The 20,337-nt window shown below is 38.8% G+C and overlaps 1 protein-coding gene across 1 annotated transcript; it reads left to right on the top strand.

Annotated features, from left to right (window-relative positions):
- Nucleotides 1-956: 956 nt before the first annotated feature.
- On the top strand, nucleotides 957-19,855 carry LOC141647918 (uncharacterized). Its single transcript, XM_074456289.1, has 11 exons — nucleotides 957-993; nucleotides 10,342-11,308; nucleotides 12,046-12,173; nucleotides 12,531-12,671; nucleotides 13,798-13,884; nucleotides 13,985-14,138; nucleotides 15,878-15,937; nucleotides 16,329-16,757; nucleotides 17,794-18,089; nucleotides 18,273-18,402; nucleotides 19,071-19,855. The coding sequence occupies exons 2-11, from the start codon at nucleotides 10,490-10,492 to the stop codon at nucleotides 19,596-19,598; spliced, it is 2,772 nt and encodes a 923-aa protein (XP_074312390.1). The 5' UTR covers nucleotides 957-993; nucleotides 10,342-10,489; the 3' UTR covers nucleotides 19,599-19,855.
- Nucleotides 19,856-20,337: the final 482 nt, after the last annotated feature.

Genomic DNA, 20,337 nt, shown 5'->3' with positions numbered 1-20,337 from the left:
TGAGTGAGATATAGTTCCATGGAACCCAATACAATAAGATCTCGTATTCTTTGTTATTTATGTTATTCTTTTTGCTACTGATTATTATTGTTGCTGGAGATCGTTGTTATTGAGGTGTTGTTGGGACGTTGGAGTTGAGGCGGCGTTGTTGTTCTCAGTGCGTTATGTTTCTGTTTTCGTTGGTATTGTTGTTATTTTCGCGTTAAACTGCAGAAAGGCTTAAACTTTGCAACAACTTTATGAATTCGTAAGGTCTCTAGGTCACGTTTGTTGAATAGCTTCCGCAACAACGAAAGTTCGATTAACTTTCCTATCACTAATGAATATATTTATTTACAAATTTTTGGAAACTTGTCGAAGTACTACATAAAGCAAGTGCGATGAATGACTTGAAGTGGAGTTTAAAACATGGTCACGTATGGAAATTTATACGATGGAATGCTATTAAATCTTATTAATACCTTTCATAAGCAATATATGTTATTGACTCTGTTTGGTAATTAACAGATTCATTTAAGCATAAGCAGATTGTAAAATGGATTATAAATGACATATTTTATTAGAAGGTTTGACCAACATGTTCTAAATAGCAGAATTAGTTTGAATGTGTGATAATTAGCAGATTAAGATTAGTAAATTATTAATTTTCTTTGTAAAATGGTGTAAAATCTCATATTTTAGAATATGTTAAACCAATATGATGGGGTAAGAAGCACATAAACATCATATTGTCCCCAAATATGTTGTTTCAATATACTGTTTACCAAATACTAACATTAGCATATTAATTGGTCAAACTTGCTGAAAACCCCTAAATATGCTAAAAATCAACCAATATGATATTTATTAAATGCCATCTTCATTGTGTCCGTCACAAACTTGTGACGGTGACCCTCTCACACAATTGCAAGTGGTGAGACGAATATGAAGCGCTCCACATGAACGATTAAAGAGCTGATATCGAGTTTAAGTACCACAAAAGTACTAGTTCAGGTATTCAACTACCTGCCTACTAAAGATCGTCGACAATTTACTAAATATCGTCGACAATTTTAATGAACTTTCAAAATTGCCCCTCCCTCACACTCCCCCTTATATTTTCCATATTATTCAAAAACTACCTTTCACACTTCCAAATTTTGAAAAAAAAAAAACCGACTCACATAACAACAAAAAACCGTTTCGACCGCATCATTTCCGTCATCAAATTCAAACATTCAACAAGGTATGTGATTGTTATTAATATTTTTTTTTAGTATTTTCTTAGTTTGTAAATTTGTGACGGAATTAGGATAGATGCCTTTATTGTAGACGGAATTAGGATAGATGCCTTGATTTGAATCGGATTAAGTCGCGTTTTGCAAAAATTAATCGCAAAATTCAAAAAAAAAACGAAAAAAAAAGAACGACAAACCTGGGCTGGGACGAAAAACATTTTCGTCCAGGCCCAGACGAAAATGTTCTTCGTCCATTATGCGTCTTGGACGAAAAACATTTTCGTCTGGGCCTGGACCTTGACGAAAATGTTCTTCGTCCAAGCCCATTTTCTGGTTTTTTTTTCTTTTTTTTTTGAATTTCTCGTTTTTTTTTTTTTTTTAAAAAAAACTTATTTTTCCGTCTTGTTTTGTTATCGTTAAAAACTAATAAATTATTAATAATAAACCTCCGTGGCGAACTTGTTGTAAAATTATTTATTTTATTTTTTAAATTTTAAAAAACTTATTTTTCCGTCTTGTTTTGTTAGCGTTAAAAACTAATAAATTATTAATAATAATTCTTGTCCGTGGCGAACTCGTTGTAAATTTATTTATTTTATTTTTTAAATTTTTTAAATTTTTTCCGTCTCGTTTTGTTTTCGTAAAATATTAATTAATTATTACTAATAAACCCCGTTCGGGGATGTTTTGTTTTATTTTAATTTTTTAATTTACTTAAACTTATATTTATAAATTATTTGTTTTATTAATTTAAGTAATCAATGCGTTTTTATTATTTTTTGAATAGATGGCCGGTGGAGGAAAAGACCGTCACGTTCGAGCTCGAAAGGGGCTCCAGTTTGAGTCTGAGGTTGGAAATGGTAGTACCCAGCCGTGGACTGCGGAGCAGTTGGAGAAGGTGGTTCGGTCTGGTGATGTGATAGGGTAGGAGGAGGCGGGTGATGAGCGAGTGCGTAGGGTGCCCCGTAGACGGGATGAGGAGGGGCGTTTTCAGCGGATGTCGGATGGTAGTTCTAGTAGTGTCGTGGCTCCGAAGAAGAAGAAGTCGGGTAAGGATGTCTCTTGGTTGATTTCCGATCGTGTTCCGGGTGGTCCGATGTTTCCCCACGTGATTCCTAGCTTTGGGGGCCACATTGCCAACACCTTATGGGCGACTCCTAATGAGGTCGGTCGACCAGTTTTGACGGGTTACCACCGGTTTGGTAAGACGAGGTTGTTGAGTTGTTGGCAACTACCTTCGACCGTTCAGACTATTTATGACGGTAGTGGTCTTTCTCACCTATTAGATTCCATGGTCGAGCATTTTAACATGCCCCTTATTTCTGCTTTCGTTGAGAGATGGCAACCCGACACCAACAGTTTTCACATGCTTTTTGGGGAGATGTCCATACTCCTTCACGATGTTGCGCAGATCTTAGGTGTTCGGGTTGATGGTAACTGTTGTAAGGTGGAGAGTAAGGACGGGAAGTTGGCGGATCCCCTTATGTTTGTTTGTGACTTCTTTGGGATTTCATCAAACGAGTTGAGGTTGCCGTTAAACCCTAGTAAGAAGGCCCCTATTTACAAGAGTGGGGGTATATTGGTAGATGCAGTTTGTGACATGGCGGCAGCTAGTTGTGATGTTGTTTTTACTCAGGGGTTTTTGGCTGCGGTGTTGGGGTCGACACTTTTTGTCGACAAATCAGGTGATAGGTTACGTCCTCAGTTGTTTCCTTTAGTGAATGATACTGATTGTATACACCACTACGCTTGGGGAGCCGGTGTACTAGCCTTCATGTACTGACAGTTGGGTGTGGCTTCACGTGCTGGTGTGAAGATTATTGGTGGTTGCTTGACTTTGTTGCAATCGTGGATCTATGAGTATTTTCCTATGTTCAGACCCGGTCCACCTTCGGTAATTGACCCTACTCAGCCTCGGTCGTGTTCTTGGAGATCCGTTGGTCCCTTCGCTCAAAATGCGGAGAAATTGTTGAAGTATCGGAGGTTGTTAGATGGGCTTATTTATGCTTCCATTAGGTGGGATCCGTACGGGCCGCGTCAGGAGGAGTATCATCCTCGTACTCTGTTTGCCGGTTGTGTTCGTTTCATGGACATAGCCGAGCCGTACCAGCCTGATCGGTGTTTACGACAGTTTGGGTATGTGCCGATAATACCCAATCCCATTATGAGATTGGTAGCGCACCGTCCTGCTTCGGGGATAGGGTACAAGGTTAGTGTCGGGGCTGCGATGGTTGATCATCTTTGGGATTGCTGGCAGGATCACTTGGTTCACCTTTCTCGTAGATCGAGACCAGTTAGTTTCCCGGGTGAGACGGCGCCAGATTATGAGGCTTGGTATAATGGGAATTCTCACCCGTTGATCATTGATCCCGACCACCATGATGCCCCCGCTGCACAGGACGATTTTGATGTTCCTGCTGAGGTAATAATTTTACTTACAGTTGTTGTAATAATTGTTTAACTTTCTTACTGTTCGTCGATAATGTTTATAATGTTTTAGTTATTTTTGTCAATTTGCATACTGCACGTGCTTTAGTGTTTTAGTTTGCCGAGGCCGGACGGATTACCTATGACAAGAAACAACTTTCCTTCTTCCGCAAGATGATGAAGAACATCGACCCATTGGTTGAGAGGGCTAGGGAGATTATACGTCATAGAGGACCTCGTCAAACACCCGGTGATCGTGTTCAGCGTAGATCAGATGGTGTGTACACTGATAGCGAGGAAGAGGATGATCAGTAGTCGGGAGACAAGCTAGTTTGTGTTTGTTTTCATTTATGTTGTACGTTTTTGAAAACATTTTTTATGTTGGATGATTATGTTAGTTGACTATTTCAACCTTGTTTAATTCAAAAAACATGACGGTTTTAAATTCTGAAATTTCTTAAATTTCTTGAATACATTGCAACTGATGCAAATTCATACATTTCTGGAAATACTCACTACTTCATGACAATGGCCAACATAATGAAAACAAACAAATACAAGATACACTTGAAATAAAACTTCATCATCCTTGACATTTCCGAAATCTCCTTTTTTATACCTATCACTTGCTCTTTCATGACATTTCCACTTGATGCATCATCACCTTCATCTTCACATGCTATCTTCAACTTTTTTGTTATTGTCAAATGATCTTCAGTCAACCACGACACAAAATGATCGCAAGGTACACCCTTAAAATACGCTTTTTTCGGATTAGTAACTGACCCGGAAATCTTGATGATAGCGTTTCTGTGACAACGATTGCAAATTTGATTCTTAAAATCAAGGCCTTCAATTGGGTGGTTTCCTCACATTGAGGATGATGTTGACATAAGTAGAGAGTTGAAGAAGAAAATGGAAGAAGATGAAGATGATTGGAAAATAGAAGAAGTTGAAGATGAGTGCAAAAATACAAGAATATGTAGATGTTTATATAGGGAAAAATAACCGTTACAATTCAAATGTTACCGTTATAATTCAAAATAACCGTTATAATTCAAAAATAGGCGTTACAATTCAAAATAACCGTTAGAATTCAAAATAACCGTTATAATTCAAAAATAGCCGTTACAATTCAAAATAACCGTTAGAATTTAAATTTTACCGTTACAATTTAAATGTTACCGTTATAATTCAAAATAACCGTTAGAATTCAAAATAACCGTTATAATTCAAATGTTACCGTTATAATTCAAAATAGCCGTTATAATTCAAATGTTACCGTTATAATTCAAAGTAGCCGTTATAATTCAAATGTTACCGTTATAATTCTAAATAGCCGTTATAGTTAATAGCTTATAAATAGGTCATTCAATGTCAATTTCAATCACAACATCCAATCCTATTCACTCACTACAATACTAAAATGGTTCTCACAAATACTCAAAAAATCAGAGGTTATCAAGGCAGAATCGATCTAATTGTTCAAAATTTACCAGTTCTAATTGAGCGTCTTGAATCAGTGGTTCCCAGTGCCACTGTATGGCACATGCTTGAAGAGCCTCCAATTGGTAGCCTTTGTATAATTTTAACCGGAAACCCGGATCATGTTCTAACTCCAGCAGTTAGAGATGAGGTTGTTTCTGATGAAGCAGTAAACGAGAAGATGTGAGAGTTTCGCAGGTTAAGAAGTGATATCTTTACATATTTTGAGCGCATCCTCACCGTGATCGATTACCGAAGACTATCAGACTTATGTGCCGGTAGAGTGCTCAACCAAGGAAATCTTTATCTCTACATCAATGATTTGTTGACTCAATATATGTCTACCCAACCTGAAGAAATCGAGGTTCAAGATCATGAGGAAGATAAGGAATCGTCATCTTCATCATCGGAAGATAATTAAGTTAGATAGTTATTTAATTATGTTATGTTTTAAGTAATAATCGTTTATGGTATGGGTTTGAGGTTTGGGGTTTAGGGTTTAGGGTATGGTATGTTTTAATTATGTTTTAAGTGGTTTATGTTTTAATTATGTCAAATTGTGTTTTAAGGAATGTTTTAATTAAATTACGTTTTAAGTCATTTAATCGGATGCAGAGGATAATAAACTACAATAATCGGATAAATAAAATATAAGGTACAATATTCAGATATATAAAATATAAGGTACAATAATCGGGCAAATAAAAGCTAAGATCAACTCGCAAAACTGCGCCATAAAGATAGCTGATGTCGATACATGCCACTATAATGAGCTACGCTTTCATCATGTACCCAACAAGGGGCTATTGGAGGCATAGGTGACAAGGGGCGTACCCGGAGCCTCAAATAGTGGTTTCCCGCATGTAATACCCATAAGACATCATATGGGGTACGTACTCCGGTGGGGGCTCGTAAAGGCAAATAAGTATAACTACCATTCCAATGTCGGTGACCTTCTTGATCGTCAAATGAAGAAATACAACATATCACCCAATTGTACATCGTAGCATAACCATATAGATCGAAACTGTCCATCCAATGACCCGAGCCACATGGTATCTGATCCATAAATGTAATTCTAGCTACCTCCGCATCAAATCTCACTGGGCCATAAATATGATCACGGTAAAGGGGACTACGGATTTCCCTAAGTAAATCTATTCTAGCCATCGTGAAATGAGATTGGTCACCCCGAACAGCATGTGAGAGAACTCAAAAACCACAATGACCGTCTCCGGAAGGATTATACCACGCTTCTAGATGCTCGTGAAACCAGGAAGGCAAAAAGTCAAGATAAGGAAAGTACCTCGAATGACCAATAGTGTAGCCTACCTCAAGAGGTGCGCAATGCGATGTGCCGAAACTCCCCGTACTCGTGGTAGCAGTGGTAGACGGTGTACCAGGGCCCGTTTGAGTGGATCGGGGGGGTACTAGACGGAGTAAAACGAACCGTCGGAGTGGAACGGGGAGTAGTAGACGGAGTAACAGGAACCGTCGGAGTGGAACGGGGGGGTACTAGACGGAGTTCGTTGGGAAGACGCGTTTCTTTGGGGCGTAAATCTGCCTACTCGAACCCGAACCCGTGCATGCTCAACGGCGGACGACTCTCTACGAGTTCCCCTACTCGGACGTCCTCTAGGGTTCTCGTTCACCCGAGGCTCGTTTACATCCTCCTCTTTCGGATGTATCTAAGAGTAAAGGGCATCGAACATGGATGATCTCATACTCGGATCTGCATTCCGAATTTCATCGAATAACTCCTCCAATCGATCATCGTCACAAGCCGGCATTGCTCGGAACCATCGTACTCCAACTTCCTCCAAAATGCATGTAACACATCAACAGGGACCCGAGATCCGTTTCTAGCAATGCGATGAAGTGAACAAGCACATAACAAACCAAGTGTAGTAGCTTTTACACAACCGCAATCGATCATCAAGGCATCTTCCGTCATCTTGGCACCTCTTTCGAATTCTTCACGCAATTCAATGATGGCATTCTTTGATATTTTATAAGAAAGTCTGGAAAATAATCGCTGAATCCCCGTCAACCGCCTCGATCTAGATAACTCCAACGAGTGTCGGATCTCAACATGTTGCGTTTCCATCAAAGAATGAAACCGAATCCAGATGCTATCAACGGCCGCCAAGCGCTATTCAACCATCTCTTCAAATTCGCATGAGCCGACTCAACCCGGGATGTAGAAGTGTTCTCAAAATGAGTTATCTTGTTCGTTCTATACTTGACCCATTTTTCCAAGTGCGGGAACCATTGCCTCTCAATATAAGCCGCCACTCCCGCCCATTGCCTTGCCAAATTGCCCCACGCCACATTAAACTTATCTTCGGTCTCCGCTTCAAACAAGTTAAAAGTTATGTGCTTAGCCCAACTATCCCGACCCATGATATCAAGTGCTTTCGTCTCCACGTTAGAATATATATGCCAAAGACATAGCAAGTGAGACGAATCCGGAAAAACAGTGGGAATCACGTTCAACAAACTCCGCTCGCAATCGGTAACAATAGAATTAGGTTGAACGACATCATTGAGAAGGGCCTTCGATTTCCGTAAGACCCACAGATATCCATCCTCGGACTCATGCTTCACAAGAGCATACGCGATGACAAAGCTCTTCCCGACGGGTGTGACTCCAACCATCTCAACAAGCGGAAGACGGTATAAATTTGTCTTGTACGTGGAATCGATCGCACCACATAATAGTATGATCGAAACATCTTAACGGCTTCAGGATGAGCCATAAACACGTGGGTTAGCTCATCGGTCTCCCGATCGCTGACCCAATAATGAACGTACTTATCTTTGAACCGCAAGTGCTAACATCTCACAGTGCCGGTTTCTCCCATCTCTTTCCTCAGCCCTTACTTTCTGAGAACGATTGTAGATTTGTCGCCGATTAGGTCTTGACTTTTCCGGATTTCGCTGATGCAAACCCGCACTAATAATTGCCGGTCTAACGTGAGCTCTAACTTGGGTATCGATATAAGCCAACTCCTCTTCATCAAACTTTGCAAAGTATCTGTCGCCGTCACAATACAACGTTAAAGCATGATTATGAAACCCGGATCTCATCACAAGCTTCCACTTATTCTCTTGTAATTCAATAACTTTCATTGAAAATTTGCATTTGCACCACGCGGTAGTCGTGTTACCCCTCATTAAAGAATCGACATCCTTATTTACGGGACCTCTTCCGCCCATCCGACAAACAAAATAATCTTGTCTCAAATTCGTGTTACGACCAACTCTCTTGTTGCTTGCATTTTTTATACCAAACCCGAGTCGGAGTCCGATCTCATATGCCCAATTAAACGCTTCCATACTTGATGCAAAGAACATGGTAGTCGTAAAATGATCTGAGTAATCAATACCGTCTCCATCGTTATTCACCTGCGCACGCATTTCCATAAATTAGTTAATAATTAATTGTTTTCTACGAAACGAGTAGGAAAAAATAAAAAAAATATAATACAAAGACGGTAATTAATTATTTTAATTGTTTTATACAAAATGAGTCGGAAAAATAAAATAAAAAATAAAATAAAATACAAAGACGGGAATTAATTATTTTAATTGTTTTATACAAAACGAGTCGGAAAAAAAAATATATATATATATAAGACAAAAAAAAAAACAAAAAAAAAATACACGAATTGGGCCTGAACGAAAGAATTTTTCGTCCTGGCCTGGTGTTGGACGAAAAATTCTTTCGTCCAAGGCCCATACTGGACGAAAGAATTTTTCGTCCAACACCAGGTCTGGACGAAAATTCTCTTCGTCCAGCCCATTTCGTCCTTTTTTTTCGATTGCATTTTCAACTAAATCCGTCACGAATTCTATCATAATTCCGTCTACAATCAAGGCATCTATTCTAATTCGGGATTCAATCGATAATAAAACATAAATTTTAGACAAAACTAAATCGTAAACTCACCTCGTTACTAGCTTCATTGTTGGAATCGTTGTTAAAATCGTTCCCGTTCATGTTGTTAATTACGAATACCGCTTTTTTTTTTTTTTTTTTTTTTTGAAAAGCCGTTTTTTTTTTTTTGGTTTGAAATATTTTAGTGAAACAGTGACTTGTGTTTTAGTGAGACGGAAATTGCATTTGTGTTTTAGTGGGACGGAAATTGTATTTTAGTGAGACGGATATGGAGTTATGTTATGGAGGACAAACTTGAAAATTTACATTAATTGTCGACGATAATTAGTAAACGTAATTTATTTTCGCAGTACACATTTTACTCATTATAGTACTTTTTGTACTAGATTTTCCATTTGTCTACCCTTGCCTAAAACCATCAAAACCTAATTCTCTCTGCCTCTCTCTATCGTCAACTCTATACCTCCATCAAAACTGTACAAAATTCTTCACTGATGAACGATAATTCGAGTATAGAGCGAGTATTTAATTCATTAATTCATTGTTATTACTAATTAAATTGTTATAAATGTTGTAGCTTTTTTAATTAGGGTTTGGGTTAATTGGTGTGGCCGTGTGGGATGGAACCATGGAGGTATTGGTTTACTGGGATGTCGCCGGCGATAGGGGAGTGCGCCGACAGTGATAAGGATGTCAGGTGGTCACCGTCGGTCGTTCGACGGAGGCAGGTGCGCGAGGGAGGGGTCGGAATTGTGCGTGAGGCTGTGATAAGGTAAGACTGGTGGAAGACGGGCTGTGTGTGCATCGGTGACCGACGCTGGTGGCCGGCGATGGTGGTGGTGTTGGTGGCAATGTGTATTACGTCGTGGTGGTGTATTACTCTCAGTAACAGGAAGATGTAAAGTAGAAGAACATGCTCTTGGTGGTGGCAATGTGTACTACGTGCCTGCTTGTTTGTAGATTTTTTTTTTTTATTATTTTTTTTAATGTGGTACATAGAACATTTATTTGGCAAATTTATTTATACTTTATTGTAAAAATAATTTAAAAAATAATGTAATTTTAAAATTAACTTATAACGAAATATATTTATCAACGCGATACATAATTACATGTGTTTATTAAAATAATTTATCAATGTAGTACGAGAGAATGAATGTGTGAAATTAGAGAGATGGATTAGAGAGAAATTAGAGAGAGAAAATGGGAGGAGGAAATGAGAAGGACATAATTGTCAACAATGTACTGCGTGAGTAAAATGTCTACTGCGAAAATCAGCACCCTTAGTAAATTGTCGACGATATATAGCAGGACCTATTCAACTATTGGTCCGGAGTGAACTATAAACCTTACCCAATCTCATACAGTACATAAGACGGTAAGACCAGTATGCTTGTACCACCGTGAATATGGGTGGCGAAGTGGCCATAATTCACTAAAAAAAGAGAGAGAAGGGATAATGATTGGTCTACCTTTCACCACACACTACTACTACCCTCCACCACCACCACCTCCCCCTCCTCCTTCTTCTTCCTGCTCCTTCCGCTGTTCTCTCTCCGCCACCTCATCATCTGACTCACCTCAACTCCCTTCTCATCTCCGCCGACCTAAAACCGTCATTTCACCTCCTACTCCCTCTTTACCCTCTCCCCCTCCTCCCTCTAAACCCCCCTTTAACCCTCTTAAATCCCTCCACTTTTCCCAAAATACCCCTGACCGCCTCACCCCCAAACTCCGCCTCACCCGCACTCTATCTCCACCTCCTCCACCACCTCCTCCGCCCCCACCTCCACCTCCGCCGCCACTTCCGTCGAAGCCGGCGGAGGAAAAGAATGTGGAGGAGTTTCGGCAAGAGGGTAAGATATTTGTGGGGAATTTACCGAATTGGGTCAAGAAAGGAGAGGTGAAGGAGTTTTTTCGCCAGTTCGGGCCGATAAAGAGTGTGATTTTGATTAAAGGGCATGGGGAATTGGAGAGGAATATGGGGTTTGGGTTTGTGATATATGAAGGAGGGGAAAAGGCTGCTTTGAAGGCGGTTGAGTTTGATGGGGTCGAGTTTCATGGGAGGGTTTTGACGGTTAAATTGGATGATGGAAGGCGGTTGAGGAATCGCAATGAGGAGAGGGGGAATTGGGTGGAGGAAGGAGGGAAAGGGAGGGAGTATAGGAATGATTGGCATGAGAAAAGGGAAGATGGGAGGACTGAATTTAGGAGGGTTTTGGAGACAATGCCCGAGAATTGGCAGGCCGTTGTTCGTGCTTTCGAGATGGTTAATAAGGTACTCCCTTTGTCCCGGTTATTTGTTGTTCTTTTCCATATTGTGGATGTCTCAGTCAATTATTGTACTTTCTATTTTGAGAATAAACTTAATGAGCAATTTGATCATTCACACCCAATTTGTTCCACTGTCATTTAGTAATTGGGCCCTTCCTCTTTCCTTGGTCTTTGTGCCAAAACCAAAGGACAACGATTGACCGGGACTGAGGGAGTATTAGATTGATTAGGTCGTGTATTTCGTTGGTATGCTTTGTTGTTTTGGCTTCAACTTATTGTGATCATGTTTGTGTTAGTTTTACGTTTGATTGTAGCGAATTGATGACAATGAGGTCAATGACTATGTTAAGCTAGTGCAACAACTACGTTAATCGAGTTTGATAAGTGCCCCATGCAAATTGTGGGTTAATATGGGGTTGAAGTTGGTGGACTTACCCTGTGTTAGCGACACAGAGACTGCAACTAAATGATCCAAAATGAAACAGTGGAATAATTGGTTGAAGGATTGAGATTGATGTTCCGATTTTATATGTAAATATTTCCCTTATAAACCTGTACCAGGAGATTTGACTTGTTGATACTGTTTTTAGTTGAGAGTTTCTTCTTTGACTGATTCACATTCTCAGTCTCAATGTGTCTAGGTATATCTAAGTCCCTATTGGGTGTGCTTCAATTGTCATTTCCCCCCCTTATGTAAAGTTTGTACTAGTGTTTAATTTTTTTGGCATGTGTAAATTTTAGCCGTCCAGGAGAGAGTATGGGCTGATGGTGAGTTACTATGCTAGACGTGGAGACATGCATCGAGCACGGGAAATGTTTGAAAGCATGCGAGCAAGAGGAATAGAGCCCACATCTCATGTTTTTACCAGGTATGCCGATGTAAAATATACATTTCTAAATTTTAGATTATTGTTGGCCGTTGTAGTTCAAGCATGATAGTTGACTCTGAGCAAAAGAAACAGAACTAGGGCACTAATTTTCAGATTTAATTTGATTTTGTGTACTTTTACATTGTTGTTCTCGTGAAAAATTCTCACAAAACGCGGGTATATCTCACCCATTACCATTGAAACTGAGGTGGTTTTGTATAAAATGTGTGAACAACAAAATTCTCTTCGACAAAGCTTGACCTTTTATTTTAAGAAATTGCTTTGCCTAGTTAGTGCTCTTTCAACATTCACTACTGCATTTGAATAACTAATACTAATTCTTTCTCATCGATGCAGTCTTATTCATGCCTACGCAGTTGGCAGAGACATGGAGGAGGCGTTATCCTGTGTGAGGAAGATGAAAGAAGAAGGGATTGAGATGAGTTTGGTAACGTACAGCATTCTCGTTGGAGGGTTTGCTAGAGTTGGAAATGTTAAGTAAGTGAATGGGACCTGTTGAAATGTATATTTTAGTGCTGCAAACTATTAGTACTCCTTCTATCCCATTCGTATTGTCCCCAGCTCACTTTGGTGGTAGACATTGTCAACTTCGACAGATATGTTCTCACAAGATACAACCTTTTCAGCTTCTTAAAGACGTAATACTCATAAGGGGATACGTCGGCAGTGTCACCTTGCAAGGCTCCTTATGAGTTGCCTTTTGATGAGCTGGTCCCTAATTGACATTTTCAAATACTATACACAAGCTAGAAATGAAGATGCTATTGTGGAAGGCAAATGCTTTGAACTAACTGTGGATATTTTACTTTCGAGTGATCTTTGACCTATGCACTTAACTCAGCATGCCTATGAGTAGGATTTGTAACACTAAACTACTAAAGTATCTCTCTACAGCCAATATTTTTGTGCGACTTTGCATTAGGGGTGATTATATCAATTGTATTCTTCATCTTTGTTGGGGTAAAGAGTCATCTGAAAATTTTCTGTTATTTATGGGGAAGGGTTGTATTCGTCTATTGCTCTCTTACCCATTGGTATAGTTGATGCGGTCCTGTCTGGGTCATTTAAAAATTTGCGATTGACATGTCCTATTTTATTCGGACCATTGTCATGGATATTCTATAGTTAGTTCAGCATGGTAGTTTATTATTGTCACTCCCTCCATCCCATTTTTATTGTCCCCCTTTCTATTTTGAGAGGATTTAAGGAAAAGTGGTGAACTACCAACTTTACCCCTCAAATTAAAGAAGAGTGGAGATATTAACTTTATGGTGGTGATAATTTTAGTTAGTTATCTAGGGGTAATATTGGATTATTGAAGTTTTTCATTACTAGATTTGGAAAGGGGACAATTAATTTGGGATAAATTTGAAGGAAAATGGGACAATAAAAGTGGGATGGAGGGAGTACTATTTATTACAGTATATTCTATCATCTGCCCTCCTTAAAAGTGGGATGGAGGATAAATTTGAAGGAAAATGGGAAAACAAACATCAGCCCTTACATTTAGTCTTTGGATAGTAAATTGTGTTTTTATTAGTTTGTTATTGGTCTCACTTGAGTGATGTACAATCTCTGATGTTTGTTTTGATCATCTTGGAAGGGCTGCAGATCAATGGTTCAAGGAGGCAAAAGAGCAACACACAACTCTAAATTCAATTATTTATGGCAATATAATATATGCACACTGGTAGGTTTGGCTTTATCAATGCCACTTCCTACCTATTCAATCTGTGTTGACATAGTTATCTTGATAAACGTCCTTAGTCACTGCCCTTTTATATACGCAGCCAAACTTGTGATATGGATCGCGCAGAAGCTTATGTTAGGGAAATGGAAGAGCAAGGTATTGATGCCCCAATTGCTATATACCACACTATGATGGATGGTTACACCATGGTTGGTGATGAAGAAAAATGTTTGATTGTGTTCGAGAGGCTGAAGGTATAGCCTTGTGGCTACTCATAATTTTCCCTTTCATTTACGTACAAAATGTATGGTTGAGTTGTTTGTTGGACAAAGTTTTGTTTTTCCGGTCATTTCTTATAAAAAGAAAACAGTGTTTGATGCTTTGGCATATGTTTACAAAACTGTGTCTAAGAAGCATAGTTGCTTATTGCTTTTGTGAACCCTTTGGCTTTCTAGTTGCTCTTAAATGGTAGAGGCATGACTTAGCCAGCCAAACTTGGTAATTTGCTTAGCCGACTTTCAGGCAGTCTGGTTTTGTTTTGCACATAATACAAACCATGGTTGATATATAGTTCTAAAATTTTTGTACAGTTTAGCCTAGTCTTAGAATGCTACTCCCTCTGTCCCAATCCCTTTTTTACCTTTGATTAAAATACCTCTCACAAAGAATAAAAAAGGTAAACAAATGGTTGGAACGGAGGGAGTATTTTTTTTTTGAGATGACCAGATTAAAAAATGTCTTAATCTTGTCTCTCGGCTTTTCATCTCTTCTTATCTATCCATTTGTTGTTAATGTGTTATACTCTCTTTACTTTTTCATATGACTAGCCAACCTGAAAAATATGTGGTTCAATGCTTTGTCATTGTTGTTAATATGTAAAAGAACAGTCCAAGATTTGTTTTCATAACTTTGGTTCGATGATAGCCATTGAGAAGGAGACTGTTGCTACGTAAGCCTGTAAGAGATATAAATGTCTATTTGTTTTTGAGGGATTACATTAGAATAAATATAGGTGCTCTGTGTATGCCTCTATGATTAATGTCTTGCAATTCACCCAGTAAAGACAAGGTGTGACCGATGTAAAAATTTGATGGACGATGGATATGCTACTTTTTATCGTGCATAGGGAAGGGCTGATCACTTAAAGTCACTGAAAAATGAGGGAGTCAAAAGGAGTGACATGGCTTAGCACTTGGGAGTTTGGATGGTGTCAATGTGACAGTGAATATTAAGGAAAAAGGTTTGAGAGAGATAAGTTGTAGTTGAATATTGTGATAAATACGTACAAGCCCAATATGTTGATTAATTGATGAAACAATTATTTCTTCTTGTATAATTTTAGTCTTCATGAACATGTTTAATAATATCAGTTACCTTCTCAGCTAACCATTTGTGCTTTCTGGATACTGTAAATGCTAACTGCTACTTAAAACACTAAGTAGTTTTTTTGTATATACTTATAATTCTATATCTTAGTATCATGCTATTTGGCTTCAAGATAGGCGGGAGACTTGAATTTGCTTTTTTCCACGTGAGAATATTTCTGAGACCCTTTTCTTTTCTATACACGATGAAGAAATAGGAAATCTAATTATCTACATCAAATAAGCTCTTGAAACAGACCCTGTTAATTTAGTTATACCTGACTTGCCACAATTTCTTTCTTGACTTTCTTCGTAAAGATTTACGTTTTATTCCATGAAGATTGTATTTTTGCATGCTTGAATTTAGGGCGTTGTCTAGATAAATATTAGGGGGAAGGGAGAATGAAGCATGGATGTATATGTCCTATGTTGGAAGGTTTGAAGTCTGTCCTGTTGGGGGGGAAAATGGACCACTCTTTTTTTTTTCAATCCAATTGAAAATCCAGACAGGCAAATTGCATACCTCCCTTTTCCTATCCTCCTTATCACTCCAAATCTCTCTATCAAGACAAGTTCGCATCTTTTTCATCTATCTGCTTCACTGACTCACTTGTGTCGTGCATTTTCAGGAATGTGGCTTTGTACCTTCAGTAATCACTTACGGATGTCTTATGAATCTTTACACCAAGGTATTTCATGTTCATATTCTATTTGTGTTCTTTGTATTGGAGTATGGAGGTGTTTACTGATTTACTCTCGGCCGCATACTAGAATCGTACTCCCTCCATTTGGTTGGAATCATTACATTTGCATAGGGCCCAATCTTAAAGATAATGGAAAGTAGAAAGGGTGAAAATGGCTAGCAGATGAGTATATATTGTGGAACCCACTTGTTTTTATGAGGATTAGTTGTCTTTTCAAAGTGAACTCTATCCCGTTGTGAATTGATTTGAATGTCTAGCATGGAAAATGTAGTGAATCTAACCGAATGGAGGAGTAATTACATGCGAGCTCTTTATCCTAAGTTCTTAGAATAACAGCAGCTTTATATTTGGCAATTTAATTAACTCTTTGTTTCAGTTGGGAAAAGTTTCCAAGGCTTTAGAGGTTAGCAAGGCGATGACATCTGCCGGCATTAGACACAACATGAAGACCTATTCCATGCTGATTAACGGTTTCCTGATGTTAAAGGACTGGGCAAATGCTTTTGCTATTTTTGAAGATGTTGTGAGAGATGGCCTAAAACCAGATGTCGTTCTTTACAATAATATGGTTAGAGCCTTTTCTGGAATGGGTAACATGGATCGTGCCCTTCGCATGGTCGATCAAATGAAAAAGGAACGGCATAGACCTACTACAAGGACATTTATGCCTATAATTCATGGCTTTGCAAAAGCTGGAGATATGAGAAGAGCCCTTGAAGTTTTTGATATGATGCGGAGGAATGGTTGCATCCCAACCGTTCACACTTTTAATTCTTTGATTCTTGGTCTTGTTGAGAAGCGGCAGGTAACTAATTTCATTGTATACTTGTCTTCCCAGTGCATGTTTCTTAGAAATTTTCTAGTCATTTATCTGGTTTTTTTTACGAACCATTGGTATGATGATGATGATGTTGCCACTTGTCATGTGCTTTTATCAGTCCTATTAGAAGACGCTCAACACGATAATGATTAAGTTGCATTCACTGTACCGTGAAATTGTGGGTGGACGGGTGGGACCCCATATATGCAGTTTAACCTCTAATGTCACGGTGAGTCGGTGAGGCTATTTCACTAGGATCCTTGATGTAATATGAAATAGATTGGACATTTCTGTTGCTGTTCTACAAATTTAGCGATACTAGAGATGGCTAAAAGACTTCAGTGTCTTGTGAAAATTCTGCTTTTGTTTGGAGGCCTGGAGTTAAATTAGCTTGGCTTTAGCCTTCTAATTGTATAGTAACATTCTTATGTCATGTAAAAAGTGTGCATGGCCCTTACATTTTAGAATGCTAAAGTGGCCGAGATTTAATTTTTAAGCCTACACCTGTGCCTGGCATTCTCGTTAAAGGTCATTTCATATTGTCGGTTTTGATATTCAGTATAGACTATGGATATAACTCTATAACCTTTTATACAAGACAAAGAAAATGCTGAATATAACGGCTGACATTTTACCATTGCATTGTTTAACATATTACTGTACTTGAGTATACACACTCTCAGCTACTGATATTTGATGTTTATGAGTCATTTGTTCTCTGCTTACTTTTCATTAACATTCCAATTTTTTACCACTTCTATGCATATTGGGAAAGTGGTTAATGTTCATAAAAGTTGCTGGTTTTGCAAGTGCATTTACATTACTTTGATACTGCAAAACACTAAAACCTAACATCTCATCTCTAATCTTTTATGCGAAATGCTTTTTGAGGTTGTACAATCGTTTTGGAAAACAATTTGGCCTAAAGTGACGAGGAATTTCTTTAACAATATTTATGCTGACGTCATGGCATGGGACTCATCTTCGGATCGATTGTCTTTATTGTTTACATTCTTTTCAGATGGAGAAGGCGCTTAACATATTAGATGAGATGGCTTTATCAGGGGCGAGCCCAAATGAACACACATACACAACAATTATGCAAGGGTATGCAGCTGTGGGTGATACTGGAAAAGCGTTTGAATACTTCACAAAAGTAAAAGAGGAGGGACTTCAGCTTGATGTATATGCATATGAAGCATTGCTTAAGGCTTGTTGCAAGGCTGGAAGGATGCAAAGTGCTCTTGCTGTTACGAGGGAGATGAGTGCTCAGAATATCCCGAGGAATACATTCGTTTACAATATATTAATTGATGGGTACGACTGTCCATGGATTTTACAAATGATGACTCAAATATTAATCCCACTGTGTTATTTAAGACCCTCATTATGCGCCCCCCAACTCCCCAAAACAAAAGAGAAAATAACGACAGTGTTTTTTCTCCCTTCTCTTTGTGCTTTTTCATGCTTAGACTATATTGCTGCCGTTGGATTGTGCAGATGGGCTCGAAGAGGGGATGTTTGGGAAGCTGCTGACTTATTGCAACAAATGAGAGAAGACGGGGTTCAGCCAGATATTCATACTTACACATCCTTTGTAAATGCATGTTGCAAGGCTGGAGATATGGTGGTATGTTTTCTCAAATTATTAGATGGTCCCAACATGCCCTTAGCACTACTACAATCTTACATGCAACATGTGTAGCTCCTTTTGGTGCTTGTTTTTGTGCACTTCTGGATACGGGAGTCTAATTTACGAAGTATACTTGTTATCTTCATAACTTCATTCTCCGTGTTGGGACTCTCTCTGTATGACCTTTTCACTAAGCCTTGTATTCTTTCCATCCCATTTATATATTCTCCCTTTGATTTAGGTTTTCAATTTTGACCACTATTTTCATTATTTTAAAAAGGTTGATATGAAAACAATTGTTTGCGACAAATTTTACATTTGTACCTTTTACATATATTTGGCGAGATTAATTTTTGCCGTCGACCATCAAGTCAAAAGTCAACAGGGGACAACATTAATGAGACGGAGATAGCACAACTTAAGTCACCTTTGCAATACACCGCATCATTTTGATCTGATTCTCGACCCAATACAAGTGTTGACCGTACCACAGACGCTACCCAGATTAACAGTTTTGCCTGATCATAACCCAAAATAGGAAGTACCTAGACACCTGGCCTGTAACAAAACCAACATGCCTGACTGCCACCTCTATTAGCACGCTAGAATTGTGTCCGAATAGTCCTCCACTGTCTTTATATCTGATCCGTGTTTTTTTTGCGCAGAGAGCGAAGAAGACAATCCAAGAAATGAAAGCAGTTGGGGTGAACCCTAATGTCAAAACTTACACGACATTAATTCACGGTTGGGCTCGAGCATCTCTTCCGGAGAAGGCACTTAGATGCTTTGAACAGATGAAAGTAGCCGGGTTAGAGCCAGATAAGGCAGTGTATCACTGCCTGATGTCATCATTACTATCAAGGGCAACTCTGGCAGAAGAGTACATCTGTTCAGGAATTCTTAACATTTCAAAAGAAATGGCAGATTCTGGTCTTACTGTCGATATGGGGACCGCTGTTCATTGGTCAAGGTGCTTGCGTAAGATTGAGAGGACGGGTGGAGAACTTACGGAAGCTTTGCAAAAAACTTTTCCACCCGATTGGAATGCGTTTAATAACCCTTGTTTGGATCCCCAATCAGATGTGAACGAGTCGGAATCTGATGTGGATGATGTTGATGCGTATCTGGTGGGTCTGGCAGATAGTGACGATGATGAAGTTGTTGATGAAGTTGACCATACAACCTGGTTATAGATCATCACACTATGTATTTTGTTCACATGACCTGTTATGATTTTCATCTCCTGTATATTAAATATTGTATGTATTGTACAAGACGGTAGGAGTGTAGTAGGATGGGGTTTAGAGAAAATTTGGGTGCATACTGGGGGCAATGAAGTAAAATGAGGTTAGAATAGCTAACATGTTTCTACTTGTTACATAAGAGCATTGTATCCGAAAGACTATTGTTAATGTGATTTTGTAAAATTAATTAGTAGATATCATATGGCGTATAATGCGTGTGCTGGGGAAAGTCGTGATTGCTTAACCGCGAAAGTCAGATGTAAGTTGCAAAAATCAGAGTTGTGCATTTTGTTTTAATTTGTGCAATTAGTATTTGTCCCTGCACAAAAATTGAATATACGATGGGTATGACGACGACATTGGATGTTAAACACGTGCGATCAAATCGTACAAGGATAACATCCAATGTAAGACACCTTATTTAACGAGTGAGATAATAGTAAACGAATAATTGAGCGAGCATAAAGGGATTTGGAAATGCGTGGAGCGCATGGTGTTGAACAGCAAAGTAGTGAAGGTGAAGACCGAAGAGAAGAAGTTGGAAATCATGTGTGTGTGTGTGTGTGAGTGACATGAATAATATGTGGAAATGGGTCCATATGATATTGTTTGCAAATGGTATTGATGGAGAGGCGAGAAGATGCGTGTGATTCCGCTACCGTTATTCCTTTATTTTACTCACATGAAC

The sequence above is a fragment of the Silene latifolia genome, chromosome 3 (assembly GCF_048544455.1).
Source record: "Silene latifolia isolate original U9 population chromosome 3, ASM4854445v1, whole genome shotgun sequence".
NCBI lineage: Eukaryota > Viridiplantae > Streptophyta > Magnoliopsida > Caryophyllales > Caryophyllaceae > Silene > Silene latifolia.
This window is presented reverse-complemented; position numbering and strand designations above follow the sequence as displayed.